General features: G+C 42.0%; 1 protein-coding gene across 1 annotated transcript in view; it reads left to right on the top strand.

Annotated features, from left to right (window-relative positions):
* The first annotated feature begins 2001 nt into the window (after nucleotides 1-2001).
* LOC137273171 (uncharacterized) overlaps nucleotides 2002-18245 on the top strand; it is a 53015-nt gene continuing 36771 nt past the window's right edge. The window contains exons 1-11 of the mRNA XM_067805659.1: nucleotides 2002-2067; nucleotides 3027-3201; nucleotides 5514-6972; nucleotides 7481-7590; nucleotides 7827-7868; nucleotides 8902-8958; nucleotides 9313-9394; nucleotides 10611-10696; nucleotides 11441-11539; nucleotides 12563-12644; nucleotides 13821-13909. Coding sequence (XP_067661760.1) covers nucleotides 3064-3201; nucleotides 5514-6972; nucleotides 7481-7590; nucleotides 7827-7868; nucleotides 8902-8958; nucleotides 9313-9394; nucleotides 10611-10696; nucleotides 11441-11539; nucleotides 12563-12644; nucleotides 13821-13909 — 2244 coding nt within the window. The 5' untranslated portion in view covers nucleotides 2002-2067; nucleotides 3027-3063. The remainder of the gene's footprint in view (nucleotides 2068-3026; nucleotides 3202-5513; nucleotides 6973-7480; nucleotides 7591-7826; nucleotides 7869-8901; nucleotides 8959-9312; nucleotides 9395-10610; nucleotides 10697-11440; nucleotides 11540-12562; nucleotides 12645-13820; nucleotides 13910-18245) is intronic.

Here is an 18245-nt window from a genome sequence, read left to right as displayed (position 1 = left end):
ATTACTTCAGTGGGAAACAATAAGGTGTTCGCCAGTGAAAACCACTGGAGCTTGTATTGGTGAAAACAATACGTCTATAAGGCCCAACACTGTTGGCCATCTACATTCAAGTACTTATTTTTATTTAGATGGCCATCGGCGTGTTTTGTGTAGAAAAACGTATTATTTACACCAATTCACCCACCGTCCCACCTTTGACCACTTCCTTGTGTATTCCTAATTTGTAGTCCCTGGAGATGAACATGTATGTAAACATACTCTGAAGGAACCAAATTGAAACTATAGAAACTGAATTATAATTGACGAATACTTCATTTATTCATCACTAGTGGTTTACAATTTGCCCACCAGTAACATTCACGATGTCGTATTGCGATGCCTCTATTTTCAGAGTCTGACATGTATCAAACCCCGGATGGTGCTTCCTTTGTAATATGCATCTAGTTCCCAGGAACTCAGTGTAACAGGGTTTCACAACGCCACACTAAACTAACACAAGAGAGTGGCGTTGTTGAGTATCACATCGTGGAAAATACCTTAGTTGTGCGTGCGACGTAAGGTGAAGCAAATAATTAACAGGATGAAAATCAATGTGAGAAAAGTGAGGTTGCAGTTATAATATTGAAACGGCAATGCTGTTGGTTACATTAACGTGAAATAAACTGGACAAAAATAGTTAGGGATTTGTAAATTATTAATGATGGTATATTTATTCTTTGACATACTGATAAAATGTTAGTCATTAAAATACCAATATCCCTAACTTATTTTGCCCAGTATATTACAAACATGAAACACAGCATGACTTATAGTTCCTCTTGGCTAGAAACAGAACAATGTGTTTGATTGTTTGACAGTATGTTGTTTCTAGAAAAGTGGACACAGTAGAGGGGTATACCGTGCCAGAAGGGACTGAAATGAACACATTAACTTGCCGGTTTGGCGGTACCTCCCAGTTTATATCATGGAGTGAGTATGCATGTACGAATCCGGGCGTGGCGGTCTGACGAGCAAACCGCTAGGCTACCCACCATAATGACTTTAAGGATTGGTCATCATAATAACATATGACATAAGCTAGGACTCATATACTGACAAGACGCTTGGGTATATTTAGTTTTACGCCGCTCTTAGCAATATTCCACCAATATTACGGCGGGGGGACAACAGAAATGAGTCTCCCACATTGTGCCCATGTTGGGGATCAAACCAGGACATGCGGCATAACGAGCGGACGCTTTAACCGCTTGGCTAACCCTACCGTATCTAGTCTAATATTTCTTTAGATGGGAGTCACGAACCAATGGAATGTACATGAAATGAAAAATTAATGCTCAACAAATGGGTAACGGCTGTCAAATATTGCCATAGTAGTTAAACACCAGAACGCAAGTCCCATTAAATACACAAATAATCCCCTCGATCCGTAATGATGATGGTGGTTGGGGTTAAATAAGCGGTTTGGAACAGCTGGTGTTTCAATAATTGTTGTTGCAGGTTATCAGTTGGATTCAAAAGGAAAACCTTAATGTGGTCCTGACCATCGACATTACTACAGGTGTAGACCACACTCCATAATCAGGCTCAGTGAAAAGTCTAAAGCCATCACTCCCACCTGTGGGGCATTGCACAGCCAAGGAACGCAACTCTGCTCTGTAAACTGAGAGGACTCAACTTTTTCCATTGGTATTGGTTACTTCTTGGTATTTAGTTAATCAATATACTACAGTCAATACAATATTTCTATGTTTGAAAGATCCAGTTCTGCCTGAAACTTCAATAAAGGCGTTATCCGCAAATACCTACCTTGGAGAATGTTTTGAAAAGTCGTCAGTTTCATTGGAATATTTAAGATGAAATTTAAAAGTGTATCTCCAGTTCATTTGCATAAACGAAGTAATCAACGTATGGGATACTATTGCGAAAGCAAATGCAGTTAATTGTTTACAATGTGCTTGGTGACATTTTCGTTTCATATGAAACTCCTGTCAGTGTTTTTGTACATACCGGCAGGTAGTTGTGGAGGAACGTCGAATGTAGTTTCCACATTAATAAATAACCATAACGGTACGTATTCTGGGGACAGCCAGGCACTAACACTATGATCAGGGTCACAGATGGATTATACCAGGACATGAGCTTATTAATGTTATGCCGCTATGATATGCACATGTGATAAGAATGAATGGTGGCTGATGCAGAGGATGGTGAACGAAATGTGGGGGTCTTTGATGATGACAGGGAAAGGATAGCGTATTTGTGAATCTGGTTCCAAAATGAAATGGTATATTTTCAGTGGAAAATAAATTGTATTTGAATCGCCAGGTATCCACGGGTTACATTTTATGGATATTTGACTGAAGGATTTAAGCCATCAAGTGTGTCTGCTGCTGCGCACATTGGAGTTGGTTATGGTGTTTGGATGGTTAGACTCGGTACGGAAGTTCAGAACTTTAGAGACTTCGTGAACACACGCTGAGTTCTCGAGTTGCCCCCTCAAATTTAGTCAAAATGCTCCTGGGTTTTGGTCACATTGCCTGGGGTAGGGGTGTAGACGAAATGCCCTAATTTATTTGAAATGAGTGAATGTATGCTATTAATGCGTATGTTTTGTCAGGAATGTTTGTATGATCATTATACACAAGTAGGGTAGCTGGTCATAACTCAGTCATTAGTGAAATTCTCACAGACTTGGATGTTAATTAACTCTTTCATGAATAATTTTCACAAATATAGTTTCAGTTGAGTTGCTTTCAATGCTAGTAAATATCTACAAGCAGGGAAATCAACTAAGCTTCAGACACATAATTTCCCAGAAATGTGCCAGCAATTATTATGAAACTGCAGCTATTTGTACAACATATGTTGGAGGCAGGTATTTCTTCTTTCAGGTCCTGTGATATTGTTTGACCAAAACAAATACCATTGGCATGAGCATTCTTTTTTAATGACACCAGGAGGTGTAAAAGTTACATCGAGATGTTCCATTTGGAAACTGTTATATTTATAATGTTTGTATGTTACAGATGGGGGTGTGGGAATGGTTAAAGTATTGAACACAAAATGAGTCGGCAAAAACCGTCCCTCCCATTTGGCTGGATTGTGAAACAATCATCAACATACCCAGAACGTGTGTACTACTTCAACACGCACAGTGGAGTGACAACGTGGGAAATGCCTCATCTTGTAAAAGTTGGTCATGTGAGTTGTACAGTTGTGGTTACATATGAATGGAGTGTGTGTTGGCAGCATTTGTGCATGAAAATTGATATTTTTATGTCTGTGGTATTGGATAAAGTTAAGATAAGACTGTGGACTGCCTAACAAATGAATTGTTGCCACTACATTAACTGATGATGCGCTTGGAGTAATGAAGTCATCAGTGTTGCCTCCCTTGTCTGGACTAGGAAGTGCTGCTTCACAGACTTTCCAAGATTGTTGTGATAGGTCTGTGACATTCTGGATGATGTTACACCATTGCTATTGAAGGCACACTATCACACAACACTTTTCTAAAAATTAATAGTGCATTTTTCTAATTAGTCAGTTGTTCAAATTTTAAAAAAAAAAATTAGCCACTTGCAACAGTTGAAGTGACTTCAAGAAAGTTACTTGTCCTGACTAACTTTCCACTTGCCCTGGTTTTATGACAGTGTTTGATGTTAATGTTTACTAGACTGTTTATCGAAGAGTGATAAATTTCAAAGAACAATAGCTCTAAATTACTATTACTGTGAAATGTAATAGCTACATGAATGATTATGAGCAGATATGAAATGAAGCCATAAGTGGAAATTATCTAGTAGTCCACTGACAAGTAACATACCACTATTTGATTGCCCGAAATGAAAACTGACTTGTCCCGGGCGTCGAGCGATGGGATTTTTCAACCCTTGTTAATACTATCAGCCTCATCGAAGCCGCCATATAATTTATTCTGAAGAAAATATGTATTAACATTACAATATGTAATTGAAAAGTTCAAATGAATTAATGCAACATTGCATTAAATTGACTCTTGCACCCTCTACAGTCTGTACTGCATTTGAAGCGAACCACATAGAATTATGTCCCTTGGAACACTCTTTACAAATATCCTGTAACACAACTTGTGATTGAGGCCAGTTCACCAAAGACCATGTGTGACAGTTTTCAATGTACGGATCAATCGTTTACATTCCATTTATGATAAATGTTACGTGTTTGGAAGCTGTTCATCTTACCGTTTCAATTATCAATTTCAGGCAAGGCATAAGGTATAGTAAGTCTTTTATTGTATCAATAGGAAGTGAGTGCATATGTGCCAATATATATACATGTCTTATGGACCAAATGTGGTTGAAGAACATTGACATTGTGCCCTTAAAATAAAGCACTACTCACATTCACTCTGAACCCCCTATAGTTAACCTTAGTAGTCGAGTACATTGAATCTGCATTGATAATGGAAGGTTGGTGGTTTAAGCTATGGACGTATCATCGCAAAGTTTGTTTAAAGTGGTGCTGGTTATTGCTCACAATATCCAATAATCAGAAATTGGTTGTTGATCAATAATCAGGTGTTGTTGTGTTGATCAATAATCAGGTGTTGTTGTGAACTCATGAGGGCAATGAGGGCACACATTCATTGCAGGAACTGATTGATGCAATGACTGAGACGTTCAGGTATACTTCCTGTTTAGGTGTGCACATGAGTTTGTTGTTTTTATGACTGTCTGGAAACTGTTGCACTTGTCTATGTCTTGATTAAATTAACATAACAATGACATACAAACTTTCTAAAGTTGGATTTAATGGTTCATTTTTGGGGTGTCTTATACTCTCCCAAGTTCATTAATAATTGCAGATGCAAGCAAGTTGATCATTTGACCTATTATTTGATCTTTCACTAGTAGGTAAAAGGTAGCACTTGTTGTTTCCCAGTCTTGAGCACATTTTTGAGGTCATAAAACATGGACTGGTTGACTTGGAATCAGTACTACGTCAGAATGGGCCATCAATGTTTTTCTGCCAAAGGATGGTATTTGTCTGATTTAGTACAAACAAACACACATGTACACTTTACAGGAGGACATCAACTTTAGATCAGTTTCCATCTCACGTTGCCTCTCAACACCTCACCTAACTTTGATGGGTGCTGGGGAAGTCTTGTGGTTGGGCATTCTCTCCTCATGCCGAGGACATGTGTGAAGCCTGTTTCTGGTGTCCCCTTATGTGATACTGATGAAATGTTGCTCACCTCACCTCACCAGAAATGTTTGGAAGGACTTTATTCCAAATAACATAAAGTAAACATATAACTTGTATAAGGAACAAGCATATACTATAGTTCCATGCATGAGGCTTTTTCCAAATACGAGCAGCTGATCAGACTCCCCACATTTCTTGTGTCCCCTGCTGTGATACTGCTGGAATATTGCTTAAAACCAACCTTACTCCTTTACAAGCCCAGTATTCTGTAAATGAATTGCAAGTATTTTCATGGTTCAGAAAGTGTTTTACTTATGTTTCAGGGGGCCAAGTCTGGAGTTCATCCAGCAGGAAGAAAGCAGTTCAGTCCGCCATGCAGTCCCCGCTGTTCTCCGACCAGTTCGTCAGATGATTCTCCGTACTACAGTGAAGAAGAGAAACTTGACCCCAAGAATGAACCTGTGTTTAGTCAGTTCCAGAAGAACATCTATGATCATGTCATTTCCAACTCGCCATCTCACAACAAAGATGAACTTGTAAACAGTGTCAAAGAAGAATCTTCACCTGGACATCTGCCAAAGTTGTCACCAAGAAAATGTCCAGAGAACACTAAAAAGCACAAGGATAAGGAGAAAGTGTCTGAGAAAGAGTTTAAGTCTAAGCCTGATGAGAAAGTTCCTCGGGTTAAATTCAAAATAGAGACACCTGATTCAAAATTTGTATTGAAAAAGGAGGTGAATGACAAGCCAAGGAAGTTTGCACAAATGGACCGACAACACTCCTTTAATATTTCTAGGGTGTTATCAGAAATCAGGAAGGGTGTTGAGTCTTCTGATAATGTTAAAACTTCAAAGAAGAAAGTGTCTTCGAAAAGTGATTCTGTTTTTGATATTCAGAGGATGGAGCAATACCCATCACCAAAGAGGAGAAATGCTGGCAAGAGAGAAGTAATCAGTTCATCTCAGCATTTCAAAACACAGAATAAATCTCCTCTTCCACAAAGGAGAGGTGCCGTGAAGAGAGAGGTGATCTGTTCATCTCAGCATTTAAGAACAGATGTCAAATCTCCACTTCCACAGAAGAGACATGCCAGCAAGAGAGAAGTGTTGTATTCATTGCAGCCTAAAAAACCTAATGACAAATCCCCTGTTACTGCTAAGGCATGTCAGTCATCTGATCAGCTACAACTGAAACAGGACACGGTGCATGAGAGTGCACATATTTCATCGACCAAAGGTTTGTGGACACGTAAAAGAAGGATTTCAAATTCTTCCACCGATGATGTTGTACCAGAAAAAATTGTGACAAAAAATAACTTGTCCTTTAAAGTATCAGTTGGAGAGGAGAGGAAGGTTATATTGAGTCCTGAAAGAAGGAAGAGTACTAAAAGTAGCCAACATTCATCAAGTGATTTATTTGACCTGAATGTGGAAGATGAGACGGTAACAGAACATCTTCACTTTGACAGTCAAAATACTTCAAGTGTTGGTGTTCAATCATCTGTGTTCGAAAGATTGAATGTTTCATGTAAAGTTAGTCAAGGCCGAGGTTGTGCTGTCAACACTTTAAAACATAGCCATCAAACAGACATCAGAAGAGTGGTTTCATCAGACAGTGAGGCGAACACTAACAATAGTGCCCCTGTGGATCCACCTGGCGCTTGCCCCCCATCTGAGGCAGATAGACTTGACCGTGTCCAAGAGTGGGTAGATCTTATCAGTGGCAGTCAGGAGGTGCAGACAGAAACACCTGTTTGGTCACAGGCTCCTGATACAGTGCAAGGTAAATCAACATCCGAGGAAACTTTACTTTGTTCCAGCTTTTCTAGTGGTGTCTCATTTAGGTAAACCTGTGGGGTAAGGATTGGTCCTCAGCACCTGGGTTAGGATTAGTTCTCAGCACCTGGGTTAGGATTAGTTCTCAGCACCTGGGTTAGGATTAGTTCTCAGCACCTGGGTTACAATTTGTCCTCAGTACCTGGGTTAAGGATTGGTCATCTGTGACTGGGATATTTTTATCTGAGTAAAGATTTGTTGAGATAGGTCAGTAGCGTTAACGTAATTTAGAGAATTTCCATCGTCTGTTAGAATCCCTAGTGTGAATGACAACAGCAAGAAATAATGAGAGATAGCATGCAGCCTCAAAGTGTGGCCTAGTTCTGAGTCATCATACCTGAGATATGTTGCTGACATGGAAAGTGGTAGATCAATCACAAATCTTGTTGTTAAAGCTGGAGTGTAGCAGGATTCCATTAGTCTGTGTGGTCAGTATGATGTGGTCCATGTTTCAGCCGTCCAGGGACATCCGAATCATGATGTAGAGGTCTGTGACATGGAGGTGGATGAAGACACAGATGAAGACACAGATGAAGACACAGATGAGGAACGGATGGTTATAGATGTAAACAGCGCCTTCAATCTTTCAGCATTCAAACTTAACACTGTCCATTAACAGGTGGTGCTTAAATGCTTCAACTTACACAGATATTATGTGTATGTTAACTGTGTAATTTACTCTGGGACACCTTGTCTTTTGTCTGGAAACTGGTGCTTTTGTTTCAGTCTTTTTTTTATTTAAATTAACCAAATTATAGATTTCCATTTGTTTAACTGCTTCATCATCTTTGCATGTTTCAGCTTCATGAAGTCAGAGGAGAATTAGACTTTAGTTCTAGTCAGGTAGGTTTAATATGTGGGTTGGTTGGTGTTTAACGCCACCTTCAGAAATATTCCGGCAATGCACTGATCAACATTATGAGCATCGATCTGTGCAATGAAGATACAATGATATGTGTCAACCAAGTCAGCAAGCCTGACTACCCAATCTTGTAGTTGCCTTTCACGACAATCATGGGTTGCTGAAGGCCAACTGTAACCCGTTAAAGGACTGATTTCCAGTTGATTTTTTAGTTTGAATCTTGGAATTACAGTCATGTAACACACTTTACTATAAAAGACGCCACATGTTGCAAATCCATGAAGATGGAAGGTGGATGTAAACATTGCTAGACTATTACTGAATGTGGCATTAAACAACCAAAGAAGTGGGTGTAGATATTGCTAGACTATTACTGAATGTGGCATTAAACAACCGAAGAAGTGGGTGTAGTTATTGCTAGACTATTACTGAATGTGGCATTAAACAACCAAAGAAGTGGGTGTAGTTATTGCTAGACTATTACTGAATGTGGCATTAAACAACCGAAGAAGTGGGTGTAGTTATTGCTAGACTATTGCTGAATGTGGCATTAAACAACCAAAGAAGTGGGTGTAGTTATTGCTAGACTATTGCTGAATGTGGCATTAAACCAAAGAACCATGATCTGAACAGTTGCAGCCCAACAATAGATGGATTAATACTAATTAAGAGAATTGAATGTCGGTTGAAATAACCGACAAACAAAAAAGTCTGTTTGCCTTTGTATTCTTAGTACTATACACCCTGTTCCTGTAAGTGCCTTTTGTAATTAATCACCCCTGTCTCCTGTCACTGAAAATGTACTGCAAGTTACTGCAGTTTACAAACAGGACATCTTATATTCATAAATGGGCTTCAAATGTTGTACTTATTTGGAGAGTCAAATAGGTCTACAATGTGATGAATGAATGCTTTAACTAGCCCAATGCCCTCTTGGTTTGGAATCCCTCTGCTTCGGTCATTGGCCTCGGTGTGAGTGTGGATGCTGTCACGTTTGTATGTTTCCTGTTGCAGTCTGCGTTTTACCTATCTCCACCATGTTCTGCTACACAGAGTGAAACAGCCTCACAGGTGAGAGAACCTAGAATGACCTTTGTTTGAAATTATGAAACACTTGTAGCTTCTGATGTATTTTTGTCTGTTGAAACGTTGTAATTTGGATCATGCTGTTGATCACTGTTGATAGCTTACAGCATTTACATAGAGAAAGGGTCATAGATATTACAGATTTAGTTCTCTGTCCATGTGTCAGACTGCCAGGTGTGAATCTCTGCCCATGTGTCAGGTGATGGACACCTGAGTGAGTGTGAGGCACCTGTATCTGGTAGTTGACACCTGTGAATGTTAGCCTGCCAGGTGTTGCCCTCTGCCCAAGTGACAAGTGATGGACAACTATGTGAGTGTTAGTGTTGTTCTCTGTTCTAGGGCCTCTGTCTTGTGTTGGACACAAGTGTGATGATAAATCATCTGAAGCGTCTGTCTGACCTGCATGATGAGGAACTACAAGGTGATGTGAACATTACTCATTGTCGTAATAGTGTTTACATGTGACACAAGCTTTGCCTTGCCATCAGGTGGAGAACAAGCACGTGAATGGTCAAGCATTTTGAAGAGTCTTTTTTCAGTGTGATGTGTTAAATTGTGACCTGGTATCAGAGTTGGTTCTAAAAGCAGCATTTCACCAGATAGATACAAGCACAAACACTGTTATATGTTCAGTTACCACACAGTGTTAATCCAAATTTCACCTCACTGAACCATATGTTTACATAAGCCAATGAAACAGCCTGTTGCATCTTTACACAAAGCTCCTTTCAGGGATTGCTCCCTTTTCTTGGATCTTGTCTATCAGGGTGAGGGAGTGAGTGAGTTGATTTTTACGCCACACTCAGCAATATTCCAGCTATATGGCGTCGGTCTGTAAATACTCGAGTCTGGACCAGACAATCCAGTAATCAACAGCACGAGCATCACCATGCGCAATTTGGAACCGATTACATGTGTCAACCAAGTCAGTGAGCCAGACCACCCGATCCTGTTAGTGGCCTCTTAGAACAAGCATAGTCGCCTTTTATGGCAACCATAGGTTGCTGAAGGCCTGTTCTACCTTGGAGACCTTTACAGGTCTCAGGGTTTTGAAGGTATCAATCAGTGTGATGGAATTTTCTTCTCATGCCATACAGGTTCTGACATTTAGTGAATTACCCTACGAGTGTGGGTTCAACCTCAGATGGGACTTAACCCCCAAAATACTACACTGTATGCTTGAAAGACAAAGTGTAAACACACATGCCACTATAATTTGCATACAGATGCTACTTTTTTCCCAATGTAAATGTAAATTTCATTACTAAAGCTCTCTATTTTTTCAATAATTGAGATTTGTGAAGCCCATTTGTGGTCAAAAATGAAACTTTCAGGTTTATGGATTACAGCTTCTTTTTTTATTATGTTGAGTACAGTTTCGATGTAGATTCTCACATTGTTAATGTTATCATGCTAAATGTGATTTCTGGCGTTACTGCTGTGATATGGCTGGAATTTTGCTAAATGTGACATAAAACCTCACTAACTTACTACTTGTATTTAGTATTGTAGTTGAAATATCTGCTGTGTAATGACTTGAACAATGTATCATGTGTACTGGGTTTTGTAAGAATTCTTGTGAATCCTGCTGATGTGTATATATTAAAGAGACTAACTCAGTGACTCTTATGTTGCAGGGTTTGGGCTGCCAACGCTGGTGTTTCCCTGGGTAGTTTTGCAGGAACTGGATGCTCTCAAGGACAACCGAGCACGGCTCACTCTTGTATGTTGACATCTGTTTGTAGGAAGGACAAGAGCCCAAAGGATAAATATGCCATTGACATAATCCATTTTGTGGTGCATTACACCAAAGCTCCTTTTGGACAAACAAGCCTGTGATTATATTGCTAATCCTTTCATTAATGTGTGAATCTTAGCATGTTGACTAAAATTCACTCATTTAGCCTAAATTATGAAAATCAGCACAAGACAAGCTGTTCCTCCTACCACAGATGGTAAAGATGTCTCTGTTCTAGCTATATGGTTGTGGTCTGTAAGTAATCGTGTCTGGACCATACAATCCAGTGATCAACATCAGGAACATCACTCAACATGGACAGTGTAGGATGACATACTTCAAGGTCAACCAAGTCAGAGAGCATATAAAACATTGTCATATTATGATAGTTTCTTCAATCATTCTTGCAGTGATGAGTATGAAAATAAACAGCTACATATGGTTGGTTGAATGGCGCTGACTGCTGTGTACCAACTTCACACTGTATATTGTCTAACTTTTCATTCTCATCTGGAGACAGACTGAACTGTCAAGGTTTTTTAAGGCATCTTGACAGAAAACCAAACGTGACTGCCTTTTAATGAGCAAGTGCAGATTTGTGGTTGCATTTTTAGCACAGTTTATTTGAATATCTTTTTTAGATATCGCTTGATATGACACATTTTCTGGGTGTAATGAGAAACGGATTTTACATAAATTCCACAATGATGATGCATCTCTCTCTTACAGTCTATGAGCTGTCAGAACAAGGCAAACCAAGCTGTGAAGTACATCAATGCCTGCTTCACTGGGAAACATCCCAGAGTAAGGGGACAGTCTCATAGTGAGGTGAGTTCACTGGAAGACATCCCAGAGTAAGGGGACAGTCTCATATTGAGGTGAGTTCACTAGGAGACACCCTTGGATATTGGGACGTTTTCAAGTTGAGTTGAGTTCACTGGGAGACACCCCGGGATAATGGGACACTTTCATAGTTAGGTGAGTTCACTGGAAAACATCAAAGAGTAACAGGACAGTCTCATAGTGGGGTGAGTTCAGTGTGAGACACCCTTGGATATTGGGACATTTTCATGGTGAGGTGAGTTCACTGGGAGACACCACAGACTAATGGTACACTTTCATGGTGAGGTGAGTTCACTGGAAGACACCCCAGAATAATTGGACATTTTCATAGTGAGGTGAGTTCACTGTGCGACGCTCCTGGATAATGGGACACTTTGATAGTGAGGTGAGTTCACTGGAAAGCACTCCAGAATAATTGGACATGTTCATAGTGAGGTGAGTTCACTGTGAGACACCTCGGGGTAATGGGACATTTTCATAGTGAGGTGAGTCCATTGTGAGACACCCTAGAGTAACAGGACTGTCTCATAGTGAGATGAGTCCACTGTGAGACACCATAGAGTAACAGGACTGTCTCATAGTGAGATGAGTCAAATAGGAGACTTCTGAGAGTCTCATGGACATGAGTTACGGAAAGCTTCCTAGAGCCTCAAAAAGACATGAGTTGTTAGGAGACTTTCTAGAGTCCCATAGAGATGTGAGTTTTTCGAGAGACTTCTTTAGTCTCATAGAGTGTTGAGTGCTCTTGGAGACTTCCTGGAGTCTCACAATGAGGTTTCTCAGCAAGTCTTCCAAGACTTTTTTTTTGAGGGTTCCTAGAGTCTTATAGAGAAGCGAGTTGTAGATTCTCCTCGAGAACCAAATACCTTCATGCAGGGATGAACTTAATGTCTCCCATCTGTTTGTCTTCCATATCCTCCCAGCAACCTACATCTGTATTTAATTTGTCATATCATGATAGTATCTGTATGTCCAGGATGTAATGAGGACACGGTCCATGTGTTACAGGCTGCAGAGGTCGTGGAGGGGCTGCAGATAGAATGCAACGATGACAGGGTGCTACAGTGTTGTTTACAGTTCAGAAACAAGTGTGAGTTTTTTCCCCTAGAACTGTAACAGCCTCATAAATGTATTTGTGACAATGATTCATTTGTAATGACTAAATATTCATGCAATTCACAGCCTAATAGAATATTTTGCTGAGTTTTGCAGATTTTAATTTGTGTTTTGACGTTTGCTCAGCATAATTTTGTATTGCAGAGAATAAGAAATAAACTTTCAACTTTATTTATCTGCCAAGAGTGTAGTGTACCTGCATCAGAAATTAACTCTGCTGTCCCTACATGACCATGACTTGTCATGGATTGTATGTGCAAAGGTTAAGCGACAGTTCATGTTAAGTTCTATCTTTGGGATATCCTTTTCCATGTCATTGAATCTTGCATTTATCATTGTTTATAGTCTTTGTACTTCTACCAGACTCATAAAGCGTTTAATCAGTCAACAGCGGGATAAACATCATGTATTCTTCAAGTGATAGTCACATGTTGATGCTTGTTGGCATATGTTTGATGCTGTATAGAGACGAATGCACTAATGACATTCAAGAAGTATTGCCAGTGTAATCGTTAGATCCATGAGGTATGAGCACCATATCAGTGTGTCCACAAAGCCAGTGGTTCTAGTGATTTCAGTGGGTACAGCGCTGCCTAGCTTGAGGATGAGGCTGTCAATGAGGCACACTGTTTCCACAGTTAACCTCTCTGTCTTCTGATGCTGAAAGGTTAATGATCATGGATATTTACTTGGTTACTTCTAAGGAATTTTCACACAAAAAGTATGTCCTCAAAGACAGTTATGTCCTGGATGTATTTCTAGATATATTCAACTTCACGTCTTCACTTGCAGTTAGAGGGAGAAGGTGTAGCCTTGTGGTTAAAGTGTTCTCTTATCATGGTGAAAACCTGGGTTTGATTCCCCACATGACATTGCTAGAATATTGCTTAAAGCGATGGTGAAAACCCATGTCTGATTCCCCACGTGATATTGCTGGAATATTGCTTGAAGTGATGCTGAAAACCCGGGTTTGATTCCCCACATGATATTGCTGGAATATTTCTTAAAGCGATGGTGAAAACCTGTGTTCGATTCCCCACATGACATTGCTGGAATATTTCTTAAAACAATGGTGAAAACCTGGTTTTGATTCCCCATGTGATATTTCTTAAAACAACATAAGACTAAACTCATTCACTCTTTGTTGCAGTTGGGACTTCCAATGTGATTCTTCTGTCAGAGGATGTCAACCTGTGTAACAAAGCCATGATGTGTGGACTGGAAGCAGGCAGTATCAAGGTTGGTACCACATTCATTTCTCTGTGTTTTGGTACACTAGCTCATTGTGAATATGTTACAAGTTTTAAAACCTGACCTGTCTCTCGTATAGTAATCTCTTTCATGTCACCAGGGGAGCGGAAACATCCTGTTATGGTTTAACAAAGTTTCTGGCCTCCCTTAGTCCCTCACCCAAACACTCCCCACCGTTGTTGTAATCCTGTTGTAAGAATTTTCCTGCAGTTGACCCGCAGATGTTGTGCTTAGACTGCTTAAGATTGTGCACCTGAGGTGTCAGTTTCACGCCCACCTGAACAACGATGATTTTGCAGCATACTGTTGTGTTGGCTCACGGTGAGTTGCAGATAGAGATTGAAAATCTCCACAGGACAGACCTTTTAAGTAGGCGCATAGAATGTATCATTCCTCGATTCAAGACAATTTCCTAGACACTCCATCTGATTCTCATATGTCTCAGCTCTGCAACGACTGTTTTATGTCTCAGACCCTACTTATGTCGTCCAGAGACTAGATCCCTGGATACTACATGGGCAGTCTTGTTGATAGTTATGCAGAGTGGGAGGTCTCATCATTTCCCCATGTCTCACCTTCTGCGGACAACACTACAGGCACAGCACTTGTGCCTTTCACCATTGCTACTTTGGATATGACAGGCTTTTCGCAAGCGATTATCTGACTGGGATGGATGATCCCTTCTTCAGTGTTTTTTATGGGACCAGCGATCCTTGCTTCCTCTATGACCCTTCCAAGATCAGTGATTCCACCTTCTATGAGTGTATATCAGGAACGTCAAGTCTTATGGGTACATCGATCTTCTCTACAGGCTTCAGTGCACATTTAATGCTGCTACCTCCAGTCTTCAGCAAAAGCAGTGATCTTTCTATGATCGATGAATCCCCCCTCCACCACTTTCCACATGCAGATCTTAATGGATCGCCACCCCCTTGACTTACTGTTTGATTTCAGTGTTTTCCCAGGATCAGTGATCTACTCTTCAGTGGCCTTCAATCCACATGCAACTAACTTGCTGGGTTCTTAAACTGCTCCAGTGTCTTCTTTTCTCTTAAGATCAGCAATCTTGACTTTGGTGCTTTCTCTCCAATCCAAGGTCCCTTATTCACTCTCTTCTATGTTACGGGAGTGTTCGGGCAAGGGACTCAGGGAGGCTAGTAACTTTTTTTAAGTTTGTTTATGAGCATGTCTACACTTTTCGGCATAAGAGAGAGAGAGTACTATACGTAAGATAGGATAAGTATTATTAATATATATTCTTTTTCAGAAGAAGTCCTCCTTGGGGTACATATAGGTATTTTTATGTCCATTAAAAATCCCTACGACAGTTGTAACTATTTTGATAATAGAATATTTACAAAACAAAAAACTCGTTTTTGTCTTGTGAGTCCACCCTTACAGGGCCCCTCAGGGCCCCCTACAGCCAAGAACAGGTAACTCTGGCCGTCTACCTCGCACCTCACTTTTCATGCTGTCATTCGATTGAATGGTCGCGTCCATTCAAGTCTAGCTTGGAATCCTACACCTTGAGAGATGAGTGAAAAAGAGTCAGCAACTGTATGTATGGTTCCTTTCCTTTCGTGTTAGATGGCGGCCTATATGGCTTCTTTTTTAGAGGAAGTGTTTCGCTTGCGTCACATTTTCCTGTATGTTGCGTGTTAGTATGTTTCTTACATGCTGGAATGTTTTAACCCAGTTAGTTTCAGTCAAAATGGGTACATAGGTTTAAGACTTTTAGTCTTTTATCATGGTGTCACACAATTATATGTACACGCCTGTATATTGCATTTAGCCACTTATACAATGTGTTCAGCTGGGTTAAATGTACTTTACTTTGGGTTTAGCAATTTATTATCGCCTTTGCTTATAGTGTATATAGTGTAATTGTGTATATTTTCTGTACATCAGTTACCATTAGGTTGGTTGTGATTGTTACAGTTCCGCCCGTGCACTTCGTGTGGGCATACTCTTCCACCTCAAGACCCACATCTGATTTGTCTGAGGTGCTTAGCGGAGGAACACCATGATGATCAAGCCTGTGAAAAATGCAGGACTCTTTCGCCACACACCATCAAGAGACGGGCGGCCAACTTCTTGTTTTATAACAACCTGTTACAGACGGGGGGTGATATTTGGGCACAGGACCCGCCCTCCAAAAAGGTCAAGGGGAAGGGTAAGAAGAGCTCTAGCTCTTCTTCAGAAGGTCCAGGGAGCAAGTAGGCTAAGTCGGGGGATGTACCCTCCTCTTCTCCTCTCCCCTCCACCTCTAAAATTCCGCCCCCCGCACCTCTCACATTATCAGATATTTCATCTCTTTTACAGCAGCAGATGTCGTCTGTCCGGTCCTTGATCACAGATCGGCATCCGCCCCTGTGATCTTGGTGGGCCGGGATTGTCTATGTGGGGTACCCAAACCTTGGGCCTAGGCTTGGGCACTGGTGCTGTCCCTGGAGGAGTGTCCGATCCGAGCTCAGGCTCCGGTGGCAGCCTCCTCGCTGGTTCGGCGAGTTCTGCACTGGGCTCCGGCTTGGGTGCAGTTCCACTTCCCAGCGCTGGTCCATTGTGTCTCGTACCGTTGGTCACCGGCAACCTCACTAGTGGTTCCCGAGCACCGGCTTTGCCGTCTGCCTCGGTCCCACTCGGTGCACCAGGGATCCCTGTTTCGGCAGCCGATCCCACAGGGTCTCGGCACACGGGTTCGTCGGTAACCCATGGGTCAGTCGGTTTGGGCAACTCAGCTTTTCTAGATCCATTGTCCTTGTCAGCGGGCTCCTCAGGCGTTCCTTCGGAGGTATCCCTTGGTACGGGGGATTCCTTTGTAGAGATGTGTAGTGAGGTGGCCATGGATGAGGATGGCGGTCCGGAGCAGTTGGGGGAAGTTCATAGTTTCTTGCTGGGATTGTCCCTGCGGCAAGTGCGCGAACGTATCGCGGTAGTTTTGCCACGGTAGTTTTGCCTTCGGACGCCCCCGATCCTGCGGAGTTTCGTCTCCCTGGGGAAGCATTGCGCATATTACCTTCACTCATCAGTGAGGTAATTAATCTGCTTCTGTTGGGTAGCCGCTCGCGGTTCGATCTCCCGGAGTTCAACAGCCGCTACTCAATGGGGAAGGATGCGCTGTTTGACCCTCCTGTTGTCGACGAGTGCATTTACATCTTGATCGCATTTGGAGGGTCATCTGGCTACAGTCAGGTGTCAGCTCGTCAGGGCCGCCGCTTGCAGCCTTTCACTTCATCGAACCAGGTGTTGCGCTTGGTTTACGCTCCTTTGAGGAGCAATATCGGAACGCCGTGCAGCAGCGTATGGTTGCGGTACACTCAGCTTACCTCTCTGTCCTGCAGAGGCTGCTGGTGTCACAGGAGGACGTGGACGAGGATATTTCCTTGTCCACGTTAGAGCGGCAACTTACGGAGGTGCATTCACATCTGGCGTGCGACTCAATGCGCGAGTCAGATGATGTGTGCTGTGATGGGCCTTCGTAGGTTATGGCTGTCTCTCGCTAGGTATTCACTGGCTACACTGCAGGCACTGCTGTCTCTGCCTTTCCGTCAGGGCTCGACCCTGTTCCTGGGGGTTTTGACGGTAGTTAGGGAGGCAGCGGAGGCTCTTAGTCAATTCAAGCACTCTAAGCACTTGCTTGAACAACCCTCCACCTCTTGCATGCGGGCTTCGGTCCTCAGCTCAAGCTATCCTGCGACTCAGTCTAGGGATGCGCCGAAGTGGACTGCTCCACTACAGGCACGGAAGAGCAAGGGAAAGGGGAAAGGCAAGGGCAAGGCAGCTTCTCAGTCGCCTTTTCAAAGGAAGGGGAAGTCGACACCGGCTTCCCAGTAAGCGTACCTCTGGAACCCTTAGTTGTTCCGTTGCAAGCGTCAATCTCTCTGCGTTCCCGGGACACTTTGCTTTCTACCCGAAATTCCTATGGGTGGTCGCCTCCCATTATTCTTCCTGTCCACTGTCAGGCATGGACACATGCCACAGTGGAAGCGAGAGCCTCCTCCTTTCGCCGGGATTCGCTGCACTCCAGTGCCAGTCCTCTGTGCTGAAATTCAGTCTTTATTGGACAAGGCAGCCATAGAGATAGTTCCATTAGGACAGGAGAATATGGGGTTCTACTCCACTTATTTCCTGGTGACCAAAAAGGACGGAGGCTTCAGACCCATTCTGAATCTCAAGCGTTTGAACAACTTGATAGAGGTGCCAATTTCAAGATGGAGACACTGAGGTCAGTGGTCCCACTCGGAGAGCTACGAGAAGAGTCTGGCTATTCCCCAGTGGTTGATACTTCACTTGCGGTGGTGGACAGATACCGGAAATCTGTCCA

This window comes from Haliotis asinina, chromosome 2 (assembly GCF_037392515.1).
Source record: "Haliotis asinina isolate JCU_RB_2024 chromosome 2, JCU_Hal_asi_v2, whole genome shotgun sequence".
NCBI lineage: Eukaryota > Metazoa > Mollusca > Gastropoda > Lepetellida > Haliotidae > Haliotis > Haliotis asinina.
This window is presented reverse-complemented; position numbering and strand designations above follow the sequence as displayed.